Here is a 27,912-nt window from a genome sequence, read left to right on the forward strand (position 1 = left end):
TGGGGACACTTATAAACCCCAGCAAAGTTGTATCTACTGTACATAGTACTGTGCAAAAGTTTTAGGAACTAAAAGTAAAGTGAGGATGCTTTCAAAAATGATCCTATGACTAGTTTTGAAGTGAAGTAAATGGAAAAACCTAAATGAAATCAATATTTGGTAGGGCCACTTCTTGTCTTTAAAACAGCACCAGTTCTCCTCAGTACACTTAGTTTTTTAGTGTATTTGGCAGGTAGGTTGTTGTAAGCATCTTGGAGAACTTGCCACAGTTCTGTGGATTTACGCTGTCTCGGTGTCTTCTGCCTCTTCATGTGATCCCAGACTGACTCCCTGATACTGGGCTCTGATCAGGGCTCTTTGGGTGCCAGACCATCTGCTGCAGGACTACTTGTTCCTCTTGTCGCTGAGGATAGTTCGGCATGACTCTGGCTTTTGCAGTAGTACTGTATATAAAAAAGCCAAGTCACTTTCTCTATAAAGCAGGTAAAAGTATGTGGATGATGGGAAATATGTCTGTAAACTATTACATCTGTAATAATTAAGGTTCTCTTTAATTTGGGGTATCAATATTATAATTAAACATTACATGGCAGTGTGGGAGCTTGTGTAAATGGGTTGCTGAGTATTGTTGAACAACTGGTAACCCAAGTAAAGGATCTGCCTTACAAGTGCTATAAAAATGTATTTTCATTACTATATTATTATCATTATTATCATCATTACAATTATAATAATTATTATAATGATATTGTTGTTGTTGTTATTGTTATTATTTCTTCCACTATGATATATATATATATATTTGGTAAACTTAGATGCTGAAGTCTTTGGTCAGAAATGACAACCTTCATGTTTTAGCCACTTCCTTGCACTCAAATATCACACATTGAGGTTTCTTATAAACTGAGGTGGTGGCCCCAACTAGCCCTGGGTGCACCCTGGCATCACCCATCATCACCCATCATCACCCTGCTTCAACCCCCACCCCTCTCTCTTTCTCTGCAGAGGCAGTGACGTCACCGGGCTGTCTCTCACTCCCTTCCTGCTGCATCACAACAGCCGTTAGCAGCTCGAGTAGCACCAGTGACCGGGGGGGGACAGGATCAGGATATCCACCGCTAATTCATTGATAAAATAACTCCGTGGACGTTGCAGCACTTAATAACATCCTAACCGATAGGAACTGGTTGCAGTGCGATAACCCCGCTCCAGCTGTTGGGATATGGCCAGGCCGGAACAGGTTCTGCTCTTGGAGCCTCAGCACGAACTGAAATTCAGAGGTAAGAGAGGGGAGGGCCCGGCTTTGGACGAGAGAGGGGGGGGAACCGCCTCTGCCAGCAGGGTTAGGCGCAGGGGCGGAAGGGGGGCAGGCCAGTATTACGGTAACCAAACTGGGGAGAAGCTGCAGTACATATTTTGATAATATTACCCTCGTATGAAAAGAGCAAGACTGCTCTGAGAGGACGGCAGGTCAACTGACAGCTAGCTAGCTGGATTAGCTTCCGACGGCTAAGCTAGCCAGGCCCTGTCATGCATTCATTCTGCAACCGCTAACACAGGCTCCAAGTGCAAGACAAGGAACATATGTCCACTGGGTAATAGTAATAATAATAAACATATCACAATATAATTGCCCTCTAAATCATTACCTTTCATTGCTCGCAAGCTGCAACATCCTTAGCAGGTCTAGCTAGCTGATATTAGCTCTCTGCTCTGTTGGACAGCCAGCTGTCATTTAATAACTCGACAGCTGATAACTGCAACCTTTGCTGCTTAATATGTTATAGCTACAGGTCATCAACGTGCTCATCGTTTGGGCTCTACAGTCGCTAATAGACGTTTGAGTTAAGCTTGGTATTTGGCTGCAACATGTCACGTTGCTTTAGGCCCAAATAATGTTACATAAACACATATGGTAATATTGTATTTGTAGCAGATTATAGACATCCTGATACGATTTGAAATACTGTACCCTGAATTTAAGATTAAGAAGCTTCATAATTTCACAAAATTTTTAATACTTTTGAGGTAAGCCTCAAAGCACAGTCAAACTTTTATTCTTATAAGGAGTGGGATTTGGAGACATCGAAGCTGCAGCAAATGATTGTTAATCTTCATATTATTTTTTTAGATTAATCGTTTGGTTGTTTTGTTTATAAAATGCCAAAAATTGGCTGTTATACTTTCCCTAAGACTAGAGAGGTCATCACTGTACACATGCATACAATAGCAACAAGGATGCGTGTTGACACTAGTATCAACACTTAAAACAAAACTTTGTATTGCTAGTATTCATGCTTTGGGGATTCATTTGCCTACCCCTAATGTTTGGGTTGTGAAGCCCAAAGTAACCAAAGAATACACTTTCAACAAATCCATCAGCAACAAAAAGTGATGCCTCTGTTTGTCACAAAAGCCAGTGAGCGTCACTGTTGCTGGATGAGCTTCAGCAATCAGCTTCAGACCTGGGTTGGGGTAGAAAACCCATATATGGACATTTTCGCTATTTAGAAATAAAGCAGCTTCCTGGAAACCCATGAAATTATTATTTATAGGTGGATTGTAATTGACACACATGCTTGCTTTGCATAATTTTTTTAACCATACGCCACCTTTGACAGACATCTTTCAACTCTGGCAGCTAACATGATACATATTCCAGTGAGAAACAGCAGCTGGTAGCAGTTATAATGCTACACGAGGCCATTCACAAAGTTAGCTCCACAGGTAAAGAGAAATTACCTTTCTGTGTCGAGAAACATCAACTGGTAGCATGGGTTAAACATACTGTTAACATTTTTTTTTTTAAAAAAGAAGGTTGTCATGCGATTTACTTGCTGCACTAGGCGAGAGCACTAGTGTGATCATTCTGGTTATCATATTTGTCATAGTACTATGTAATGTATGAAAATCCTGCTCTTTCCTCGAAATATACCAGGCACTGGATATATACCAGATAATGCAAAAACTCACATTAGAGATGACTGCGGTGTAAACAGGCAGTGCTTCACTCCTGACAAACTGTGCCAATCCAAGATTTAATCAGTATTATTGATCAGCCACATGAAAAGAGACTGCATGACTGTTTTATAATTTTATGGAAAATTGTAAGCATAACAATGTGATGCATTTTTCATCCAGAGCCATCACTCTGATCTTCTCTCAGGTATCACCAATTCCCAAATGGAAACTCTAAACACATGTCATAGACACACAAGATAGAGCCTGAGCAATATTCATTACACAACCTTAGACACACAGTAACAGTGTGAGCTGTCTTACCTTAAAACTGGTGTTTATCCCTGCAGTTTCAGTGTAAGACCATCCACAGCCTTCATAAAATCCAGAAGCTGTGACCAGATCACTGGAGCTAACAGCTAATTCTGCATTCTGAGCTAACCAGCAGGTTTCCGTCTTGAGATAATGAACATTTTCCACACATTGCCTCTGGAATTTGTGCAGATTTAGGCACAAAAACAGCCTTTCATGTTGACCTCCTCATAAGCTCTTAATCATTTTGGGTCGTTTTGTACCCCATGCCTGAGAGCGCATCGCACAGATGATAAAACTTCCGAACCCGTCTATATGTTTGGGTTTTTTGGCTGGAAATTGGGATGGACATTATTCACAATGTTCGGACATTTTCAAACGACTCATAGATTAATGGAAGTAATTAGTTGATAATAAAAATAATTTTTAATTGCAGCCCTGTAATAGCACTTCATAACAGTATTCAACACATTAAGCTGCTGTCATGCTAAAGCTGCCTGTGTGTTGAGTGTCTGAGTTGTATCAAAAGATCACAGGTTCAGAGTCCACTATGAGCTTGTGAATTGTGTAATATACAACAAGTCGTTCTATATAAATATATTTTATATAGTCTCTGGACACCTATGTCATAGGGGAATAAGTCACTGTATATCAGGCGTTGGATGCACAGGTAGTACTTGTTAGTATGACCAGTGTATTGTTGGTTATGGTCTTTTTATGGCATTTGTTGACAATAAAAAAAAAAAAAAAGAAATACCAGCATGAAGCAGAAGCACTGTTGCTATGGTTACTTGTAGTTTAATCTTGTACACTGACTTGTGATGAAACTGTTGACAGGTAGCATGTTTGAGGTGTCCTGTTGTATGAGTTTAATGGAAACATCATTTAAATTAATATTAGTCCCTCTAGGAAACTGGATATTGACAAATCTTTATATTTTTCACATAGCTACACCATAATTTCCGTATTTTCTTATTAACTCAAATATAACGAGTGTTTACAACTTACACTTTCTCCATTTCCCTTATAATTTGGACCAAATTGCAAAGCCTTTCTTGGAAACAGCTAAATAAATTTACAGCTAAATGCAAGCTAGTTTTTAGGAAATTATGAGGAAAGATTCTAGGAAATTAGCTAGGGGTCCCATTAGACAACATGGGACCTCTAAAATAAACCCTTACCAGCGTGTTATAAAACAAAGATAATATGTCAAATCAGATGTGTTGTGTCTTAGACAGACAGAAAGAATACCACAAATCACATGCCTATGCTCAGGCCCCAAGTAATATGTAGGCACGCAGTGTGAAATAGGCAGTAGGTCTGTTAGTAGCAACTTGTCAGGCCTTGGCTCAGACCATCTGTGGACCAAATACTCAAATGTTAGACTCTGGACTTTTTCATTAATTTTCATCTTCGTCCTGGGTAATATTAACAAATCTTTACAAAAATCTCCCAGCGCCCCACTTTTTATGTGCTATTTATAAAATCCAACCTTAAAAGACAACAGTTTCAAGTATCAGTTCTTCGTAATAGTTTTTTACTGCCACTTGTGGTTTTCGTGAGTTGGACGGTGTCCCAAGAAACTTTCAGGAAGTAGTAGATCAGGTGTACAGTAGTCGGTGGCGTGAGTCCCTTTCATTAAAAGTCTTTAGATGTTAAGCCAGGCTTGTGAGAGTCTGAATTTCCTCTCTGTTTTTGCTCAACGGGTAAGGGAAGTGTCAGTTGCTCTGGATGTTTGCTGAGCTGAAACTTTATCTTCAATCTGGTGTATGTGCTAATTCTGAAATAGCTCTATGTTTCTCCATGCAGCACAAGTGTGCTTCTCACAACTGCAAACTTTATCCTCACTATAGTAGCTGCTGTAGAGGCCCTGTTTGTTGTTTCATTAGAAAACTACACTTGATTTGAAAACTTGGCCTTACCAAGTGGTGGGGTTTGTAATGTTGTATAAGACCACAAGTTAAAATATTATTTGATTAAATGGAAATTGGTCAACAAATGCTGTCTTCACTGTCAACACTTAAGAAGTCAGGAGTTGTGCTTTTCCTAAAAATACTTTCACTGCTACAGCAGCTTGAAAAACATCACCAGACCAACATTGTTTCAAAACCCAAATCAGCCCATACTCATGTGTCTGTTCATGATGTGTATGATAATTACAGATCTTAATATCCTGCAGCAAAGTAACAAAAATCATTGGCTGCAAATATTTTTTTTGCCTCCTTTTAAACATAGCATAATTTATGAAAAATGTTTATTTTATATGGTTTTTAACGATACTGTAAAGTTCTAAAATGAAACTTGGTTTTCCGTAAGTCTGACTGTAAAATGTAAAATGTGTGGTATTGGCACTGTATCCTCTAAGTTTGGGAAGTCGTACGTTCTTTCGTCATTGCCCCTCACTTGACTATGAATTAGCTTTGCTTTCACTCGAGGTAGTGGAAAAACACAGGAGTGACTAACACTTGCCAGTTAGCTACCTGGATACATTTCACTATATCGGTTCTGGAGTGTCCTGTCAATAAAGAAACTGTTGCCAGTAATAACAGGAGTACATTAATTACATGTAACACTGGTTTTGTGAGAAGGCATGTAAGTAATACACAGAATGGGATTTGTTGGAATTAAACTATGAATATCTGGCCAGTGGTACACTTACTATGATATGTGTAATGTATCGATAATGTTAGAGAAGACTTATTAGAGTCTGGGCTTTCTACAGGGGCAGTGCATTAGCCAGATTAGGTTCACACTTTTTGGTACTGTTCTTACCGTACTCATACTAGAGCTCTTATCCAACACATTTTAGTTTTCTGTTAATGTCATTACCAGTGAAATGAAAAGAAAACCTTACATCAAAGTGGAAATTCAGTCACTTCATTCATCATTTTAGGATGAATCAGAGTGTGAGGTGCTGCTTTCTGTCGTGGTGGGTATTACATGTGAGTGCAATAACTATACTTCTTAATCTATCTGGTGCCTTTGGACCTCTGAATCGTTGCCCACATGTAATACCTTTTTTCAGCAATTTCAAATAGGTCTGGTGCATTTCTCATTGATGGCTGACATATGTGGATGAGATTGAAATCAGATGCACAGATTGTTTTAAGTCAGTTTATAGAAATAACAACTCTTAAATCTGCATATTTATTCAACTGACCTGAAAAACATGAGCCTGTCAATTGCTACTGCCTTCACATTGAGCAAAAATGACACTAACAGGAGAGATACGTTAGTAAGTGGTTTTGCATCCACCTGTTGTTATGTTCATTTTCAATTTGCTAATAAAAAAAATTCTGGAAATTTGAAAAATGCTTGAAATATTGCATGCATTTTTATAATTTTTATGCTTGGTTCAAGTGGAAAAGTTAACTAATATGTTCACTGAAGATACTACTCCAATGAAGAGACTGAAAATAGTATAGCAGACGAAAACATAAGATCTGTGCGGAATGATATTAGACTGTTATGTCACCTGACTGGAGAATCTGTGCCACCAGCTGTTTATCTTGAAGAAAGCAACTTCTAACATTTACACAACAGCAGTGGAAGGAAACGTGCATTATTTTGCTATTCTTCAGCCAAATTTCTTGAAATTTCTCAAATAATTTGGAACCTCTCCATTATTTGAGCTGAAATTTCCTGTTTTGTCTATAATTAATCACTATTTACTGATATAGCCATCTGCTCTAATGTCACTGAGGCTGTGGTAGCCAGTGTACAGATGATATAAATTTGTTTTTGTTTACAGAAAACAGAAGTTGATATAGACAATAGGTTGTTGCAAAGAAATATGATACAGGAAAATAATGGAGGAGGCAGAGTGGAAAACTTCTAAAATAACAAACAAAATTAGAGTTCCCTCCATTAAGTCAAATGTTTTGCTGTATCAACACACTGCAGTTGTCGTTATCTCTGCAATAGTATGGACACTTGAAGAAGAAATAAAGGGGGGGCTCTTAACTCTTTAAGACAGTCATGAATATTCATTGAAGACTGTACCTGCTCGACTAGCTCGTGTATTATCCATTTAGCAGGTAACATGAACAGTACAAGTTTAAGAGCTAACAAAGCTGCCAAAAAGTCTGTCTCTTAGAAATTATGTTTGTGTGTTTTGGTTAAATGTAAATAAACACGTTGTGTCTGAAGCCAATGTGAGCTTTTTTCTGTATGAAAGACCTCAGTCTTTCCCTCACCAAGTGTGCCTGAACATGGACAATTTACTGATAAGGTCAAATATGTAAATTAACAACATAACCTCGTTATGTTAACATAAAATGTAATCCAGTTACAGTTTTTAGGACACAGTGTTGCCTACTGACACCTGTGGCTGTCTCTGCTGGTCACACGCCCCCCTGCCTTCAGGTCATACTAAACCGTCAAGAGTCTCGATTGCTAGGCTGCTTGGCTAGTGTTCATATAGCTAACTAAGTTATCAGCTACCATTAGTCCCACTAACCTTTGATAATGTGATGATAATAACAGCAATAATCAAACAGTATAACTGAGGCTGAAGGGAATCCAGGGGTTCTCAGACTTTCATGATTTCACACATTCACATTCCTCTGGGATTCTGGGGGATTTCCAGCAAAGTCTAATTTTCTGTCTGATCACAAACTTAACACTCCTTGCTGATATCTCCACTTCTTTACGTAGTGATGAATCATTTTGGGTTTAACCATCAAATATCACATTACTGACATTGTCAAAACTGGACCCCAGACAGCACGTTACCAACAAATGCATGCAGTTAGAAGTTTATTAGTTACACATTAAAATTAATGCAGTCTCGTATAACTGTCCTGCATTAAATCCTACCTTCATGAAGGTTATAATGTTTTAGAGAGGTGGTGATTGAACAACTTTATAGTTATTTTGCAGGCTGTAGTATGATGCAGATTATATTGCATCATACTTGGAATACTGTTCCTAATATTATGGCCAACCTATTTATATTAGAGTAAATTAAATGATATAAACGTCTCTCATTATATACTTCAACAGCACCACAAACTGCAGCCTCCATACAGTTGAATCAACACCTCTCTAAAACAGCCGAACATTATAACCTTCATAAAGGGAGGGTATATTTCATGGCTTGTGGATTTGACCACATTAGTTTTACCTAGCTGTACATAATAAACTGGCAACTGAGTGTATGCAATTCCTATACTGAGAGATCCTTAACTATACCATAGTTATGAATAGCAGGGCTAAATGGGTGATTTGACACAGCTACTGTATGTGAACTCGCTGGTTATTCCCATGCCTCCCCCACTTTCCCCTCCTTCATGTCCTCATTTCTCTTTATTCCCTCAACCTCAGACATTACTCAAAATTGAGCATTGCCTTGACAACCATATAATTTTCAAAACCAATAGAAATTATTAGATACTGATTGGACTTAGTTGCTGTCCACCAAGGTTTATGGCTTTTTAAAGACGCTAAGACCAGAAAAATATGTCAAAACACCGACTTAAAGACATGAATGAAATGACCAATTTTTGAAAATGAACTTAAAGCTATCTTTACTTACTCCATTAAAAAATACACTGACAGTCTAGTCCTGCATTGTGGATGGATTAGATTTGGCACAGTGTTACTATGCTGTGGCTTTTGTTGTAAATGTTTTCTGCATTATTGACGAATCTGTAGAGCAGCTTAATGCATCTGGCCTTGTGAGAGCCTCAGTGAGATGTGGCCTGCATCAACAATGATAGCTGTAATTAGTTAAAGCCAAACTGCATCAGCTACTCTCCTCATGGTAGTGCAGTAGTTGAAGTCTGTGATTTATAGATTTGTACACACAGTTTATTCTTTAAAGGTTTAAAAGGTTATTCTTTGTAAATTGATACTAGAACTCCTTTTCTTTATCAAGAGGACAGATGAGGCATCATTTGTCATATATTTACAGTAGCCCAGCTCTCACTATGCCTTGCTACTAAGACATAATATTTGGGACTTTAATGCGAGAAACAGATTGGAATTATTTATCTTGAGGACAGCTTCAAGTCAAACGTTTTAAAAACCTGCAGTAGTTGAATTGGCAGTAAAACCATGTTTATCTGAATGTCAGATCAAATAAAGAAAATATGTGAAAGAAGATCCAAACTCTGGGTAGCAGACAAAATTTGTTATAATTAAAGTCAAATCCAGTAAAGCTTTGGTAGACCACATTTAAATGTGGTAGCATACATGTCACATATTTTTTACAGTTTTTGCCCAATGGTATTTCAGTCAGCTAATTTATCTAAACATTCCCATTGTTTAAAAAGCTCTGATTAGCCTTGGTATGCTTTGTGTACACAGTATAATAGTTTGTTTTTGGTAGAATCAGTGTTTTATATTTAGTTGATGTTTTTAAATTTGGTCTTTTATTGTGACAAAAAAAGTGTCTCAATGTTAGTGCTGCCATATATTAAGAGCTGCAACAATTATTTGACATATATGACATCTGCTCAATAAAATTAAGCTCCCACTCTACACTCTTCTTTGTGATGTCAGTTTAAGACATGACGTTTAAAATAAAATATTAAGAACTGTGTCTACCTGAAGCTCTCTAACTATTGTTTTTTGTTTTTCTTCCTGGTGCTTTTTCTGCAGCAGTGTATGATGGATTTGCATTTTGATGTATTTTGATCAGTTCACTTAGGGAAACTCATTTGATTTGGTTTGTATGTCATTTTCTCACTGCGCAGGTTACACACATTATGTGCTTGTTTGAGTTTGTATTCATTCGCCATCAGTCATGTACACGTGTTGTTTTCTTCTTCCTTTTGGCATTCAAACAATTGTATGAGATCAGTGTCTTTGAGGGAGTGGCTTTGGCTAACATCAACATTTAAATGGATCTCTGTCCAGTTTTAAATGAGATAACTGATTTGTTGCCATTTTCTGTGACTTGTATAGTTTAAGTTTTGCCCCCCTTTTTCCTGTTTCAGTCTTTGATAATCCTTAAAGATTGCACTCTTTAGAGGACATTATATATAATTGTGAAAGAGAACATAAAGATCTTTTCAAAAACTGATTTTTAAGTGTCCACCTTGTCTCCCTTCTTCACAGGTCCATTCTCAGACGTGGTCACCACAAATCTCAAGCTCTCCAACCCAACAGACAGGAATGTGTGTTTCAAGGTGAAGACAACAGCACCGCGCCGGTACTGTGTGCGGCCAAACAGCGGAATCATCGATGCAGGCACCTCAATCAACGTATCAGGTAAAAAATGAGGAAACTGAGGCATGAAAGTAGTGTAAAGCAAGTAGTCTTCCAGATAACTTTATTTACTTACTTATTTACCTATAGGCAACTTAAGCATGTTGCATTAGTCAGTCACTAGAAATTTAATTTGACAGGTTAGATAATCTGTCTTTATCGGATGAAATACAAAACATTTGCTTGTTACAGTTTCTTGGACATGAGGGTCTTCTTCCTTTTTCTGTATACATCTTTTTCACTGTAAGTCTAGACTACAAGATTGATAATGAAAATAATCATGAGTTGCAGCCTTAGTCATTACAGCAAGGACTTATGAGACTGAATATCTGAGTACATCTGACTGTGGATTTATTTGTGTCTTAATTAAAATAAAATACAAGTATATGTGAGAATGGCTCAGTGTAAGGAAGGAAGGCCAACTATTATCTCCCTCCTATCCTATATGGGTATTTTCTTTTTACATAAACACCCACACTTCTTCTTCCTCTTTACGAAGTATCTCCTTGTTGTCTCAAGTCCCTCCTGGCAGGCCTTATTCTCAGTCATACACTTGGAGGGAGACAGGTACAGTCTAATGTTTCCACCCTGTGCCTCCTCTGCCATTTACAGCCACGGACTCATTTTACAACCTCTCCTATCTGGTGTCAACAACTGCAAAGTGTGTCAGTGGGGCCTGCTGTCAGCAGTGGGCGAAAAAATCAGCACATCCACTCTGTCAGTCGCCGTCACAGATTTGAGTCCCAAAAGAAGAGTGCTTTTCTGAGAAGGTAGTCAAATGCAGTCAAATGTAGTCGGCAAGCATGTAGGCACGGTCTGTAACCTCTTTCTGTCCAATCTGTCTTCAGGGAGAACTCAAGTACTCAAGGTTGACTTTTGTTATAGTAACATTGCATTATAGCTGAAGTACCCTGTGGGTACTAGTGCGTACGCTGGAGGATGCAGGTGATGCCATACCCAGTCCTGCCAGTGGATTCACACTATTCCAGTGATCATCAGGAGGTGGTAAAATACAGCAATAAACCAGCAAAAGCAGTGAAGAAGAAGACTGTAAGCAGATAAACATGGACAATGCAGGTTTCAAAATGCAGCATTCAAGTATCGGACTTGCTACTGTTTTTATACGGAAGGAAATGTTAGACCTCAAAGAGACACACAATGTTTTTTGTGTAACACTGAATATAAACACAACTTTTGTTTGTTTTCAAGACAACTCCACGGGGCAACGCTGCCTTGTTCTTTCTTCCTGGTCTAAAAAGCTGGATGACTGCTAATTGTTGAAAATCTCACAACACATGGGACAGGTTTAGCTGAGTGAAATAAACCCTTCTTGGTTGTCTTACCAGCATTATTAATAAAAATGTTCTTGTTTTAAAGATATTCTGAAAGCACAAATAGTCCTTCCCAAAATAACATCATCCATGCTGAGGTATTCAGGCAAAAGTATTGTTATACCGAGTGTTTGTGAGGACAGGGTCTGTAACTTGCTGTGGTCCATTTTGTCTCATTTTTGACCTGCAATTTTTTTAACAGAGCAACACAAAAGCTACGTAGACATGCACTCTACTCGAGGTGAGAGAGAACTGTCTGCCACAGGATACCTACAAACCCAAGATGTGTCATCTGCTGGCTTAGCTGAGGATAGACACAGTGCTTTTGAAGCTCAACCCTTCTGTAACTTTATATGTAGAATGTAGCCGAGACCACAGGAATGTTGCTGAGCTTGATTGGTGTTATGTAGCAGCATCCAGTGGAAAAATATGTGGCGTGAATGTTTCAAAAATCCTTGTGTCCACAAATATTGAGCTTCTTCTGGGAACATGTCAGACATTTGTCTGACATGTTTGGGTCGTATTATCATTCCAAGAGAGTCTGAAAGCAAGTATACCGCATTAAAAAATAACTATTCTTTTGTTGCAGTTATCAGTATAAGCTTCTTTAGCACATCCATATTCATGTTCATATGCCACACAAAGGGTCTCTTCCAACATTCACAAGTAACTATGTGCTGCTGTCACATTTTCATGCTGCAGTTAATGTGGCCAAAAACATCACAGTAAACTGTATTATCATAGAACTGATCAAACTTTCCTGACATACTACTATTAGTGCTGAAATGGAGTAAAATTACTTCATACCACAATGTCTTTGCATTCAATCAAACCAAACAAACTGAACAGTGAAATGTATCTTGCAGCTTTGTTGGACAAACATCAAATACACTAAAAACGCCCTAAACAAAAGCAGGTTGTTTGTTTAAAGTTAAATACATTTGATTGGAAATCGCTTCAAATGCACCATATGTGATTCTATACATGCACCCATTTATGTTTTCATACATGTAAATAGTTGTAAAAGAGCCAAAAAATCCTGTACACTGATGATCATTTGTACTTTATTTACGACTTTTATGGCCCTCAGACCTTCATGAGGCAAAATGCTAATGCTTTAGAACATGATTAAGATGTACCACAGGATAGTGTTGTCAGAGAGACAGCCAGAGTTGAAGCTCCCATGTGAGGAAGAACATAATTTGCCCAATTTTGACACAGGGAGTTTCCTCTTTGTCAGTCATGTAAGATGTGGCTCTCAGTGATCGTTTGTCAACAAGCTGATGTTAGCATAGCAAGTCATAGGGAGTGTAGCTAGAGCTAGACAGACAAGAAACCTGGTTCTCTGGTGCTGCTGTTTGGCTGATTAAAAACACACTAAACAAAATAAAACTTTTCATAAAAGACAGGAGCCTTCTGAAAATGCAAATAATCAATTACGGTAAAAGTTAAAGTGGTGTAGTAATGCTGTATGTACATCTCCATTTTCCAACTTCATTTGCTATTTTACCCAGCAACAACATTCTTATAACAGCACTTGACATCTGAGTAGTAGCAGATTCCTTCAAAAGTGTGGTGGATTGAAGTGCTGGTGAATGGTGGGTTATTTCCCATCCTGTAATAAGCCTGGTGGTATATAGTCAGTACCTTTTTTTCCTTTTGAATTATATTGAATAAGAAGGACCCAGGAGAACACGCTCAGGAGTGTGAGACCCCGCTTCCCTGAGAAGCCTGAATATGAATACGTTTTATGAGTGTTTGCTGTTACATGTCGGCAAGTATTCCCTCCGGACCTGTATCTGAACAGCTATGCTTGACTTCACTCTCTTCCCGCTCCCACGCTATATTGTCTCAGTAGGTTTGCTGATCTTTGACCAGGTTTTGCGTTGAGTAATACTGAACAAAGTGGACAGGAAACACCCTTTTACACGTAAGGCTTCTCTGAATGGCTTCTCTGAATGGTGTGAAAAGGTCACTGATACTGAGCTGTATGGTGTCATGTGTCATGGCATGTCTCATTTCATATCATGATGTGTCATAATGTTCAGTTAAAGTAAAGTAAAGACTGACAAGTGGTGAATTTATCTCATATTATTGTCTGTATATTTTCAAATATAGATTTTGTTTTGTGTTACATGCTGCTGAGAATTCACCTTCAATGGGTCAGGGAAATGCTGAAGTCTCATGTTTTATACTTTTATTGACGCTAAGTGACATAATATGAGCTACATGGCACCATAGTTTTTAAACTGAACTGAGCGATGAATGTCTTTGTTGTTAAACCAATAGCTAAAGAGTGGTGATGAAACATAAATTTGACTAAACAAATTAAACCAAACTATTTTGATAATTGATTGAAGGTTCAAGTAATTTTTCAAGCAAAAAATACCAAACCTTCTGTGATTCTAGCCTCTTAGTTCTGCTTTTGTCTGTTTTTATAAAACTGTAAATGGACAGTTAATTTGTTAATAAAGATAACAGCTGTTTAGTTGTTTTTTTTTTAATTCAGATTAAATGATCATGTATTCCCTACTATAAAGAATCATCTGCAGGCTTAACCCTAACCTCTGTAAGTTCTCCAGGGTAAAAAGTTAGCGGTAATTCTGTTGTGAGCGTCTTGTCCCGTGTGACATAGTCAATTAGTGACAGGAAACGAAAGTTTTCTTACCCCCCTCCCTCACCCTTCGTTCCATTCATTATCAACAAGCAGGCAGGCGATTACCATCCCGCTTGACCATCATGTTAACTACAATTAGCCTTTGTGAGTGTTATTAATGTCTGTCCAACATAAAGTAAGAATACTAAATCATGCCATTAGCAGAAGTAGCTTTTTGTAAAGGTGTGTTCAAAGGCTGTAAATCAAAGATAAATTTTATAATTTTTTCCCCTACTGTGGAAATGTCTTTTTCATCTCAGGCTTTGGCTCAGGACCTTTTTATGTTGCTCAAAGAACTTACATGCTTTCCTGCCTCCATTCTCTATTATTGTCCCCTTGGACCCTAAGGTGGATGGCCGTGCAAATTGGGTCTGACTGAAACAGGACGTTCTCAATCTGTTCGTGCCGTCTGTTTCTGGTTTGCGATATTGAACTGCCCTGATTGCTGTAATGGTGCACTACATCTCTGAGGTTTTCCACTCTAGGGAGAATTGGCATGTGCCATATATGAAAACCATCCTGATAGCTACACCGGCTTTGAAATTAGGAGGTCATTTGTTTCTTGTCAAAGCCAAAGAATCATGCCAGCATTGCAGACATAGTTGGTACTGATGTCAAAATATGTCTTTGAATTACACCTCATTTAAAAGAGGACAAAAAGATCAGCCATCAATAGACATTTTCATCAGCTCTGCACTTCCAGCCCACTTAACTTGAACGCTGACATGAAAAAGTGATTGTAAATCATCGTTGCAGTTCTAAAATACCTTCTCAGTCATTGGAATGACATCAAATAACACACCATAGGCTGAAGCGACTGATGTGGTGATGGGTTAAAGTTGTATTCCAACTCCACACCTGCTTTTTGTTAGAGTGATATGTAATGTTAAGAAAGAAAAAGGCAGGGTTGGAAGCTGTTAGCAAGATTACCCCCTTGGGAATTTGTAGATCTGTCAGTGTTTCGCCGTCATGGTAACACGAACATAGAAATAAATCATCCCCACCATGTTTTTTTTTTTTTTTTTTCAAGCAGCAGGGGCAAGCCCAGTTTCTTGAAGACGTGGAGGCCTTAGTTTACCGTTTGACAAATACATGGGTATTTGATCCTTACTAATTCCTCTTAAATATGAGGAGCCAACACAAGAGTTTAGAAAGGGAAAGAGATGGAAAGTTGCTGACAACGAAGAAGGAAGAGCCTAATTGCTGGCGCTCCGTAAGTGTTCATACTTGGGACAGAAGATTTTTTTTTTTATCATTGAGATTCACCCACAAATCATGTTGCATTCTTGTGTGTCTGCTGCAGTTTGGATGATACTAATAAGAGCTTTTTTACACTTTTTCCTGAACCTCCTGATGATGAGGTTTAAAATAGGGGGAAATAAAATTAGGCTAGTCACTACAAAGCAAAATTATAATACTAATTCTGTGTTGGGACTTCCTGGTCACCTTTGTCACTTATCATCCCTATGTTTTCTGTCACTCCTAATTTTATCTGTTAACTAAAGACAAATAAATAAGGATTTTGTCCATAAATATTTTCACAAAATAAGCAAAGATTAGAGAAAAGTCTGAAAAAAATAAAGAACAATATAGCAGAACAATATAGTCTGATCTATCTTTGGAGCCCTTGGAGGGGTCCCAACCCCAGAACTACTGCCCTTAAGTATTATTTTAATAATCCTACAGAGCCTACAGATTTGCTGTGATTTCATAGCATGCTCTTAACATTTCTTTTCATAATAGCAAAGAAGAAAATCCTGAAATCTTTACGTCAGGTGCATAGGACATATGTTTTCCTCCCTATGCTGACACTGATCATTTTGTATTTCAGTTATGCTGCAGCCTTTTGACTACGACCCCAATGAGAAGAGCAAACACAAGTTCATGGTCCAGTCCATGTTAGCGCCTCCTGACATGACTGACATGGAGGGAGTGGTGAGTGTGTCTCATCTTCTTGAAATTAATTTTCACCATCATTCACTGTATATGTAGGTCTTGAAAAGCATTGAAATGCAAGAAAGTATTGAACCGTATTACAAATGTTACAAAGGTGTTTAATATCTTTTCTTGCCTGCGACAGTCAGGAGATGTTATACATCACAACAAGTGAGACTGGTGTCACAGTGGATTGTTCATGCATGAGGCTTTTTCATTGTTTTTTATGGAGTTAATATGCATTATTACTACTAGTGCTATCCACAGTAGGAAGGGAGTTCATCAAATCATAATGGGCAAGTGTCAGTTTTAGATTACATCTAATTTAGTGAACACTACAGAAACTCTGATGAGTGGGTTCAAAGAATTTCTCACAGGGGCAGACCCTTAACAACACAGGAAATATATCCAATGAATGTAACATTAAGGAAAGAGGTGGTTGATTTGCATCTCCCCGCCTTGATGAGAGCCTCCATCGCAGTGCTGACACACAGCAATAAAAAAACACAATGAACGCAGTTTAGTCATAACAGCATGTGTTGTCTCAAAGTCATTTCTGCAGTCACTGGCCAACATACATACAGTAAATCATTATTAATATGCTAACAATGGTTTTAAGAATTTGGTATGCTATTGTGACACACACACACACACAACCTGAGCAACGATTACAAAAGAGACACTGTACTGAGGCAGAGCCTGAACCCCCAGTGGGGTATTGTGCAAGCCTGTGATTGTAGCAGAGGTTAGACTTGAAAGCAGATTTTTGAAGTTGGATTTTAAGAGGAGCACAACAGAGAGAGAGTACAGTCCTCCTGGTGGTAAATTTATGTCCATTGTTGTTTCACACGAGATGTGGAGCCGGGGAACAATGGACAGAGCAGATCTCCCTGATAACAGTCCAGCTGTTGATAAAATGTGAAAAATGCACATTGAGGATCACAGTCACATTTACAGCCACAGCCTGAATGAGAAGTAATTACAAGTATTTAAACAGCATTTTGCAGTTGTGGTGTACGTTTACGGCTTAACTTTACCACTTTTCCTCTGAAGAAATTTCCATTTGGTGTGGGATTCGAACAGGCAACCTTGGGATTACAAGCCTTTAAGGGTTTTTTTCTAAACATCAGGCTTCTGCCACCCAGTTTGAACAACAGCAAGATTGGCAAACTTTACATTTAACCCCTTGGACTGTCTTATAGGGGCTAACATATTCTAGAAAGGTTAATTATGAAATTATTTTTTTCCCCCTCTTTTTGAGAACATGCATATCCTATCAATATCTAAAATTGACCTTTCAGTGTCTTAGAAAACATCCATACAACATCCATTGTCTTACACTTAATGAATCTAAAGTGTCCCTATTGTTCCTACTGGTTTTCTGTCAGTCTTTGCCCAGTATGAAAACAGTATTAAATTGCGTTCTAAGTGGTATTAAAAAGGTCTTCAAATGTGGGACCACTACAGAAACCCTGTTTAAACATGTAACATTGAAAGATAGATTTATAAATGTTGCTGTTACTCCAGTTTGGTTTTGGATTTTTCACCAACCATTGCAATCTTCACTTTTACCTCGATCACATGAATCCAGTGGAAGGAGGCTAAGCCAGAGGAGCTGATGGACTCCAAGCTGAGGTGTGTTTTTGAGATGCCAGTGGAGAACGAAAAAACGGTAAGCACATGCTCTTGCTCCTCTCGTCTATTTATTGGACCGTGTTGGTTTTTGTTGTCACTACAGATTGTATATCAAACAGACTACATCTCATTGCCAAACTAATTTTAATTCTTTTTAATTCTTTATTTATCATGCTGCTGGTTTTCATCAAATGTAAAAAATAATTATTTTAATGCTTCTTTCTGTGCAGTACAACATTTCTTTAATATTTGTCCTAAGGAGGTTCTACATTATTTATAGGGTACAATGTTTATTATTGTTTTCCAGCACTCCGCTGCTGTATCTGCGTTCTCTTTCTCTGCCTTTGTCTCAGCTGTCCCATCTCAGTCTTCATCTCTCCTCTTCTTTTTGCTCTCTCATTCTTAATCTTTCTATCTTGTCTATGCTGTCTCTCTCTCTCCACCCTGTCCTACTTTCCTCCACCTCCACCTTTCTCTCCTTTCCTCACCCATACTCTCAGGCATCAACAACCCTTCAGAGGGTCACTTTGTTCAGTCTCACATGCGCTTTATTATTGTTGCGATTCCTCTCAGACCCCACACAACTGTGGAGGCATTATCTCGTCATGTTATGAGCTGAGTCTACGGGCTTCATGAACACCAGGAGGGAAAAGGACCTGTAGTAGTTGTTTTCAATTCATTATGAGCTGTGCGATACATACACATGGCTCCCAGTCAGCACTGTGCTCCACAGAGTCCGTTAGAGGGAGATAATGCTGATAGAAACCAGCTTGATCCATTTATGAAAGGCACCCCTGGGTGAACTCTTCTACAAACACAGAGATAGGAGGCACTGAACAAGCATTAAACCTTGCAGAGAGGCTGGAGCACATTTGATGGTTATGCAGCACAGACTTTCCTCCATAAGCTGATGTTTTGGCACAAATATGCCTTTTTCAAAGCTTAAAGACTAAAACGAATAATATCATATTTAAAGCTTCCAGATATTTAAAATCTTACAGAAATTTATATACACTGTATAGAAAGCACAGCACATATATTCTTCAACACTACATATAGTGAACAGTATAATCTGGGTAGATTTCCCACAGAAAAACCAAGAAAACAATGAATGACTATTATCTTCAATATAAAGAGTGTAACCCAATATGGATGCATGTAAAAAAGTACAAATGTATAAGGAAAATACAAAGTAGATCAATAGATAAATACTCTGTCTTTACAATTTGACAGTAGAAAATTCTGAAAATGCTATCACTGTGACATTGTGAAGAATATTATGGAAAGAAATTGTAGTATAATATGTAAATAAGCAATATGCAAAACAACAAAGTGAAGACACTCCATAACCATGCATATAACAAAGTATTAAGGTAAACAACAGGGTTACTAAAGTAGCACACGACAAAGAACAGTACCAGCTATGAAAGGTGCAGTATACATAAGAGTATATCCATATAAGGCTAGGCTAAGGTGAAAACAGAAATCATAAATATTATGTAACCCCAGCTAGTCTTGTTGCATAAATGTCTAAATAACTAGACTGTGGGAATGGTGAACAGTAAACATCGTCATAATACATTATACAGCTGTTACAATGCAATAAAATAACACTAAACAAGAGCCATTTGTAAGTGCTGAGCCACATATAAAAATAAATAAAGAGAATCTGTCTATATTTACTACCCTACTAATAGACCTTTTGAAATAATTAATAGGAACGAGGTAAAGAGAAATCGTCATTTAGTGTACATACTGTATGTGTATATAGTGTGTGTATATATATCGTCTAGTGTGTTTATGCAATAGGCGCCTCTCTGTTTAAGTCTGGCTATGATATCTCCTTTAGGAAAGATTTTGACTGCCTCTGCAATATGTAATTGAAAGGTTTTTTTGTTTGGCCTACATAAGCCATGCCACATGGTCATTTGAGCATTTAAATTACATTAGCAGGATTGCAATTTATGAAGCTATTCATTTGCTTTTTTTATTTTTCCCCTGCTGGGATAAAAGAAGACTTTGCTGTTGAACATATTATCACAGTGCACAGTTAGTTTTGAAGCTTGTTAGCGGTCTTCGATTTTTAAGACATCTTGTGCAGTTAACTGACCTTCTTACACTTTGGAGCATGTTGGCCTCATAATGGACTGTAGAGCTAGGAGGCTTCAGATGAGGCTCTGTTTCTGTAGGCTTGTGTTTTCCATACATGGTAGACATGAAAGTCTGCAAGTCCCCCAAATGTAAACTGTACCTGTGTGCCAGCAAAACCATTGCTCAGAGTTACCATAGAAACATTTCAGAAACAACAGTCTACATATTACGTTATAACTTGTGCCCATCTAACCCACTCACAGCATGACATGGAGTCCAACAAGATGATGTCGTCCAGCTTGCTGAAGTCAGACTCGTCTGCGCTGCCTGCAAAGTCACTGAGCTCCACCCTTGATGACGGGGAGGTAAAGAAAATCATGGAGGAGTGTAAGAGGCTGCAGATGGAGGCTCAGAGGCTACGGGAAGAAAACAAACAGATCAGGGTGAGTGAGATGACTCAAGGACCAGAGTCGGTTCATTTTTCTGTTATTCATTTTGCTTTATTCTCCTGTGCAGTGGTTCACTAAAGACACACGTACCCCGCCAGTCTCCCTGTCAGGGATGATAAAGGATGTGCATGGTTTCCCCAAGGAATTTGTTTACTGGAGGTGGTGAACCACTGATGATACAAATCCAGCTGTTCACTGATTATCAAATCAATCATCAAGTTTTTCTTTTTTAATTTCAACAAAACAAACCTACCTATGTTGGCATCGATCAATCAGTCACCTGCTGAGCTTAATCAGACAGATTCTGATGCATCTTGTTATCCACGTTACATGATGGTTTAAACAATCGCCTCACTCATTAAATCTGTGGCCTTTGTTGTGCAATGTAGTACCACTGCTTGTTTTCCTTAAAGCTTAATCCACCCAAAGATTATATCTTATGAAAACGTAATAATCATGGCTGTGGCTAAGGAGTGGGTCCTCCACTAATCACATGCTTGCTGGGCACTTTTATTGGTGTGTGAGTGTGCGATCCAATTGGAGAATAGGTAGATACTGGATACAAGTTACTGTCAACAAATCAAATGTTCAGTCAACATATACTATAACTCCAGCCTACAATTGCTTACCAATTATCAACCAACTTACCAATCATTTGGTCTATAAAACATCAGAACGTTGAGCAAAATGCCTATTATATTTTCCCAGAAACCCAAGCTGACATATTTTTTTTTTTTTTTTTAAAGTATATTTTTTTGGGCTTTTGTGCCTTTATTGGACAGGATAGTGGAGAGAGACAGGAAATGGGGAGGCAGAGAGGGGGGAAATGACATGCAGTAAAGGCCGTCCGATGCGGGACTCGAACCGGGGCCAACTGCAGCGAGGACTGTAGCCTCTACACATGGGGCGCCTGCTTAGACCACTACGCCACACAACGCCCCAAGCTGACATATTTAAGCTTTGAAAATACCCCATCCCATCCACTGGACCCTTTGGCCTTGGTAGCAATACTTTAGTTTGTGTTTTTTCCTGTACTGGGCTCAGTCTTCACAAACCTTGACAAATTATTCATTGTTTGGAAGCTCTAAGTCAACTGATTCTGTCTGTGCAATGAATTTTAGGATCCCATATCACTGCAACAGCTGTTGACACAGAGTTGGCTCAGACTTGTGGCTAGGGCTCCAAGTGTTTGCACACAATAGGTACTACTACTACTACAGGCTTTACATTCCCTTTTATATGCCAAAGGGGGGAAAAAAAAAATAGACGAGGCAAAAAAAAAAAAACATTTCTACCATGTTTGTGCCTCTGTAACTTTGGGTGAGGATCTGTTGTACTGATTCTGACTTTTTGGTTGTGAAATTCAAAAAGTTACTTTTCAAAGGAGACAAGGACAATGCCTGTAATCAAAAGGGCTGAAGATCAGTAACAGTTTTATTTTGTGTACTTTTTGTGTACTTTTTTTGTACTATTAGATGTTCACTTTACAATCCTAGAAGTCCAAGAAAACACTAAAACCAGCGTATTTTGGTATTGTAAAAACTGACTTTCATAATTGATTAATTAATTGATGCTATTAATAATCAACTAGGGCTATAACCATGGACCATTTTCATTATTGTTAATTTATTATTCCTTGATTGATCAATTAGTTGTTTAGTTGACAGAATGTTATAAAATAGTGAGAAATGTTCATTAGGCACAAAGACAAGCAGCGAATATTCATATTAGACAAGTTGGAACCAGTCGTTGGCATTTTGCTTGAAAAAATTACTACAACGATTAATAGATTATCAAAATTTTTATAAATTAATTTCCTGATTTCCCCTCTAATATGTACTGTACATTCAATCTTGTAGCATATGGTTTAGTTCAGTCAGTGTAGCTTCAGGCTTGAATCAAAGACAGAGGGGAAGTGTTACTCCACCGAATGAACAAAGACAAAAACCTCCCTTCATCTGAATCATCAAAATTTGCAGATGACATCACTGAACATCCAGAGTCTCATTTGTGTTTCTTGATTATTTTTTTCTACTGATTGATGTTCACAATCAAGATAAGCAAATTAGTGGAAATTTGAGTCACACAAAGTTGTTCTTCCAAATGACTCTGCAGCGTCCTCCACCCTTCGCTGTATTTCTTTGAACAGAGACAGTAACTCAAGATTGAGGTTTGCATTAAGTGAAACTGCTCATATCTATAATCAGTGTCAGACCTCAGGGTTCGATGCTCGTAAAGCAGTTGTGCAGATCAATGAGTCTGCCATCAATCACACCGATCAATGAAGTAAGGTTTATTGGGTTTTGTTAAGGTTTGGTTGGAAATGAGTCACATGCACACACATCACAGACAGCCCCTCAAACACCACCAGCACCTCCTCCCCTTTGAGCTCATGCCAGAGGCAGAACGACTGTTGGCTGCTCCTGCGGCTTAGATTAAACTAACAGAGAGCCCCCCCACCCGCTGCTGGGAAATGAAGTGTGTTAAAGCCTGGCGCCTTCTGCAGTCCTCGGGGGATTGGGTCAGATGAAGATTTGAGCAGATTCTATTTCTTTGAGCTAATAAATAAATACTGCCTCATCTTGTTGACTGATTGACAAACTGACCGTGTCTTTTCCCCATGTTGTCTTCTTTCATCTTCATTTTTTATTTCACTCTCCCACCACTACAACCACCCCTCTTCCTTTTCCCACACACTTCCTTTCTTTCATCTTATCCCAATTATTTCCTGTCCACTCCTCCCCGTTCCAGGAGGACGATGGTCTGCGGATGAGGAAGAGTAACGTGATGTCATCTCAGCACACCTCGGTTGGCATGAAGAAAGAGGAAGGGTTGAGCGCCCGCACGGTGGCCCTCATCATTCTTTTCTTTGTGGTGGGCGTCATCGTGGGCAAGTTGGTCTTGTAGAGCGCAGAGAAGTTCGGTTGGCCGCAGCATGCTTTCGGGGGATGAAAACAAATCACAGAATGTGGGATTTTGGATCAGAAAACGCCATATCCGCTGGGTGGGGGGTGGTACAAGTTTTGATTCAGTCTAATTTATGTAAAAAAAAAAATTTCAAAAGGTAATGTATGAGGAAAAAAAGAAAAAATAATCTTATGAACAAACCTACTGTTACAGGTCTTGCCTCTACGTAATCATCACATAATCATTCTGGCCCTCTTCCCAAAGTTTCATGTATACAGATGACTGGTTGGGTGGGTGGGGGGTAATGGAAACATGACTTAATGCTAGTGATTCAGACCAATGGATTTTCTAACACCGGCGAGGCAGTGTTTGGTGCGATTGAGTCAGTTTGCAATTGTGTGAATGTCATTTTAGTGTATTGCTATTTCTTTTTCTAAATGACGGAGGCCAGATCGTATGTATATGTATACGTAATCCCCCCAACTGTACAGTATATCCAGGTGTTCCTTCCAGCTAAACCCCCTTTAAGGAAGGGATTTACCAGAGCGATGATCCACAAAGTCGGGGTTTCACACAGGGCTATCAAACTGACTCTTCCAATCAGAGGCTTTGTAAAATCGGCTTGTCTTTGATTGTAGAACCTTGATCAGTGTATGAAACACTATACAATAGGTATTTTCTTTCCTCGTGTCCTTTTTATTTTCAGTCTACCTTATTCCTGCCACCTGTCACTAGGTGTTCACCACACCCCCAGTTGTCAGAGGGGGATGTTTGATTGCATGCGTTCACACAGAGTGTTGCATCTGGACTTTTGAATCTAATTTAATTGCTTTTATAATGGTGATAATAATAATGTCATTTGGCTGTAGGTTTGCACAACTACATTTTCTGATTTTCTTTTTTCTCTGTTTTCTGGCATTTTTATGATTTTAATTATTTTTTTTGTTGTTAGGGTTGATGCATTTAAGAATATTGCAGCTACCTGAAATGAGATTTGTAGGATTAGATCGTTTCTGTAAATGTTCTCCAGATGAAAGCCTTGCCTTGTGATCTTGGGCAAGTTATTCTCAGGCCAAGACAGAGGTATATATACAGTACATTAACATATATATATATACACACACATACACAAACACACGGAAAGCATGCATACATATAGTGAGAGAGAAACCATAAATGGACAGAAGGTGCATGTAGAAGCGAATGGTTTTGGGTTTTCCTGACAACATCAACACCAACTAGGTCTTGTCCTGACAAAGGGACCTTGTTTCCTCATATTTTCCTACTGAGCCATACATTTGTTGACATTATGTTTTGTTTGGGCAAATGTATGTCAGAGATCGACTCAGTTGCTGTGTCTCAAATCACGTACTTCCATACTCACACCGCTACATAGTGGAGGGGGAGGGACCACCAACGACTTTTCAAATTTGTGGAAATGGTGGCCTAGGAAGGACAAGTGGTCTGCGCCAATCAGGGGTCGTATTAAACAAATATTTTCCATCACTGAAATTTTTTTTTTTTGTTCAGCACTGCAGACCCCCCCCCCCAAGTTCCTGAACCTTTGGGAAGTACTACCCCCTGTTCAGGTACCTTTTTTGGGGTTGATCAATTACCCCGGAACTAAATTTAGACCCTGGCTCCTTCGGTGGAAATGCGCATAGTTCCTCAAATGGTTCCTGGCGAAAGTTCCTACGGTTGAAACTCAACCATATGGGTGCTGCCAGCGCATTGAAGAGCGACGGACTGGAGGCCTTCGAGTGTATGTACCATGGGTCACAGAGGGGTGCAGCCACGTCCCTGCTCTTGAAGCAAGTGCTTGCAAGATCGGAAAAACTCCCACATTCAGGGAGTCTTGCTGATTTCTGATCACTTCCCTGGGAGAAATGTTTCCCAACTTCAAAACTCTGGCTGAAATGGCGCTGGTAATTCCAGTCTCCATTCAAAATAAAATTACGGCCATGAGACTTTGTCTGTCCAAGGCAAAGATCCAAAACCTAATGACAGCTGCCTCTGCAGCAATCTGGTTATGTCCAAGGGAGCACCCGGTTTAAGTTCATGGAGGAAGGTTCGGGCTCGGCTTTGAGTTTGACGACTTTTACCACCCTGACATACAAAGAAAAAAGTCTAACGCAACCTCTTTTGCCGATTGCAGCCTTACTTATATGTCGCAGGAAACAGGAAACAGTAAATCATATGCGCGGAGAAGACAGCAGAAATTTTGGCGGCAATCCCATTCAAATGATGCGATCGTCATTTCCGCTAAGTGCACAATGACAGTGTTTGATTTGAGACAACACTACCCTGTTGGATTACATGCACTACACCAGTGAGTATACTGGGTGCACAGTGTACTACATGTAAGTACTGAACGAAGTTTCCGATTTGAGACACAGCAAGTGTTTTAAGATGGCTGCTGCAGTTCTCAACTGCTGTTCATTTTGCTGTTCTTTTTTTTTTGTCTGTTTTTCTTTCACTCCACTGCAGGCCTTTGCTCAGTTTTTGGTGTTTGTTCAGCATTTATCTGTTGCTTATTAATGTTATATCCTCACTGCATTTGAAGTTGTGTTCATTTTTAATGCACTAAAGTTACGAGTGTTTCTCCTTTGATCTTCCTGCAGCTTATAACATATTTTTTTCTCAAGCAAGAGGAAAAAAGCATACAGCCTAGCTATAGCCGTGAGGGGATCACATGATGGCATTGTACTGTTCCAGAGCCAATGGTTATTTTTGTGTCAAAAATAAACAAAAGAAAAACATACTCAAATTGTTTCATCTCCCAATTTGCATATTGAAGAATAATGCATTGGAAAGTGTCATTCTACTTTGCATTATTTGAAGGCAGTCGGTTACATTTTATCCCAGTGTATCCTCATAAGATGAGTAGGCAGGAGTGTATTCCACTTTGCTAAACTGAAAATTAAAAAAAAAAAAATTACAAAAATCCACCATCTTTTCATTTATAGCGTAGTAGGAGACAATAGATTTGGCTGGCGGGTAAGAGATGAAAATAAACATGAGCGTGTATTTCTACTGTATCTCTGTAAAGTTGTTGGGTTGAGGATGACTTGCTGCTTAGAGGGAGGGCAGAGCAGACCTGAGCTACAGTCCCATCTTGGGTTGTCGGGCCTGGGTCACACAGTACTTACAGAAAATTATTCTTGTTCAGTTAATCCTGGGTGGAGTATCAGAACATTTAACACAAGGAAAATACTTCCACCTACCAGAATATACAGTTACGTCGGTGTTGGTACTCCAAGTAGGATTAAAGAAACAAAAATAATTACATGTAAATACTAATGGATCCAGGCATAGTTGTCAAACACACTACACTGACCTGTCCTGGAGTCTCTGACCATCACCGTGATCAATGTAAGCAGTCGGAAAACTGTTTTGTATGTATATAAATAAATAAATAAGTCTATCTGAGAAGAAGATTAATATTCCTAGTACAGTAGTCTCTCTGGTGTATAAAAACAACCCAACCTGGTTGGACTATGTAGCATCTTAATAAATTAAATGAATAAAGCCCATATCTAATTGTGTGAAGTCATTTCCCGTTATGCACACAGGGTACAAGGTGTTTTTTCCATTAATAAAATGGCGCCCCCAAGAATCATGGAAGGAAGTGAAAGAATTTGAAGGTTCTCGTATTGATACGACTTGTGCAGCGCTACTTAAAGTTCAATTCAGAGGTCAATTCATGCACTGAAATGTAAGTGTAGTTTCTTGCTTGTGCGATTTGGTTGTACATCTGTGGTAGCACAGGTCTCTCTTTTTTTCTTAAGCTCACTGCAGACAGCCATTAGCAGAGAGGTTCGGTCCAAGTGATCTCAGGATGAACTGTTTTCAATAAGAACAGTTAAAGGAAAGGCTGTTTGTGAAAAGAAGACGAGGTCCATCTGGCTGAAACGTTGCACTTGACTCAGGTCACATCAACTGAGGCAACTTTTTTCACAAGACCTGCACACAGACTTTGATGTGTAAAAAATGAGTTCCCCTTTAATAAAGACCACAAACGCATACATTTCACTTTTAGTCATTGTGTGAAGTCTAAAAAGATTTAATAATCATATAGAAAATGTCACCTCATGGTATCTTGATTCAAGAGTAAAAGTAGAGAATCAAGCAGTCTCTGACACTTGAACACAAGTAGATAAAAGTGACTGAGTCTTGTGGTCCAAGGCCGGATCACATCCTCGCAGCGTGCGACATCTGAGCAGGCCATGCATACAGATGTCTTTCAAACCACCTGTCATAGCCCAACACAACATAGCCAGAGTTTGTGCCTTTCATGTATCAGCATCACATTGGGGTCGCAGTTTCAGGTGTCTGCTTCTCGCATGAAATATGCAGTGATATTTGAAAAACCAAGGTTAATTAACAACACTTCTTGCTGCTCTGAAGGTGTCTCCAAAATCCTCCG

At 38.8% G+C, this 27,912-nt stretch overlaps 1 protein-coding gene and 1 long non-coding RNA gene across 2 annotated transcripts; both read left to right on the forward strand.

Moving 5' to 3' along the window:
* Positions 1–1,049: 1,049 nt before the first annotated feature.
* Positions 1,050–27,021, forward strand: vapb (VAMP (vesicle-associated membrane protein)-associated protein B and C). Its single transcript, XM_056395658.1, has 6 exons — positions 1,050–1,280; positions 10,333–10,485; positions 16,301–16,404; positions 17,996–18,076; positions 20,394–20,573; positions 23,331–27,021. Exons 1-6 carry the CDS (start codon positions 1,223–1,225, stop codon positions 23,484–23,486), a joined length of 732 nt encoding a protein of 243 aa, XP_056251633.1. The 5' UTR covers positions 1,050–1,222; the 3' UTR covers positions 23,487–27,021.
* On the forward strand, positions 10,503–11,862 carry LOC130181444 (uncharacterized). The gene is made up of 2 exons (XR_008829573.1): positions 10,503–11,252; positions 11,331–11,862. It is a non-coding gene; the product is annotated as an uncharacterized LOC130181444 (long non-coding RNA).
* Positions 27,022–27,912: the final 891 nt, after the last annotated feature.

This window comes from Seriola aureovittata, chromosome 2, assembly GCF_021018895.1.
Source record: "Seriola aureovittata isolate HTS-2021-v1 ecotype China chromosome 2, ASM2101889v1, whole genome shotgun sequence".
Classification (NCBI taxonomy): domain Eukaryota; kingdom Metazoa; phylum Chordata; class Actinopteri; order Carangiformes; family Carangidae; genus Seriola; species Seriola aureovittata.

Excerpts from the sequence above, each read along its gene's own strand:
- vapb (XM_056395658.1), top strand. The coding sequence starts at position 1,223 with ATGGCCAGGCCGGAACAGGTTCTGCTCTTGGAGCCTCAGCACGAACTG. Across the intron at positions 10,486-16,300 it reads CACCTCAATCAACGTATCAG|TTATGCTGCAGCCTTTTGAC; the intron begins GTAAAAAATGAG and ends TTTGTATTTCAG. Across the intron at positions 18,077-20,393 it reads CAGTGGAGAACGAAAAAACG|CATGACATGGAGTCCAACAA; the intron begins GTAAGCACATGC and ends ACCCACTCACAG.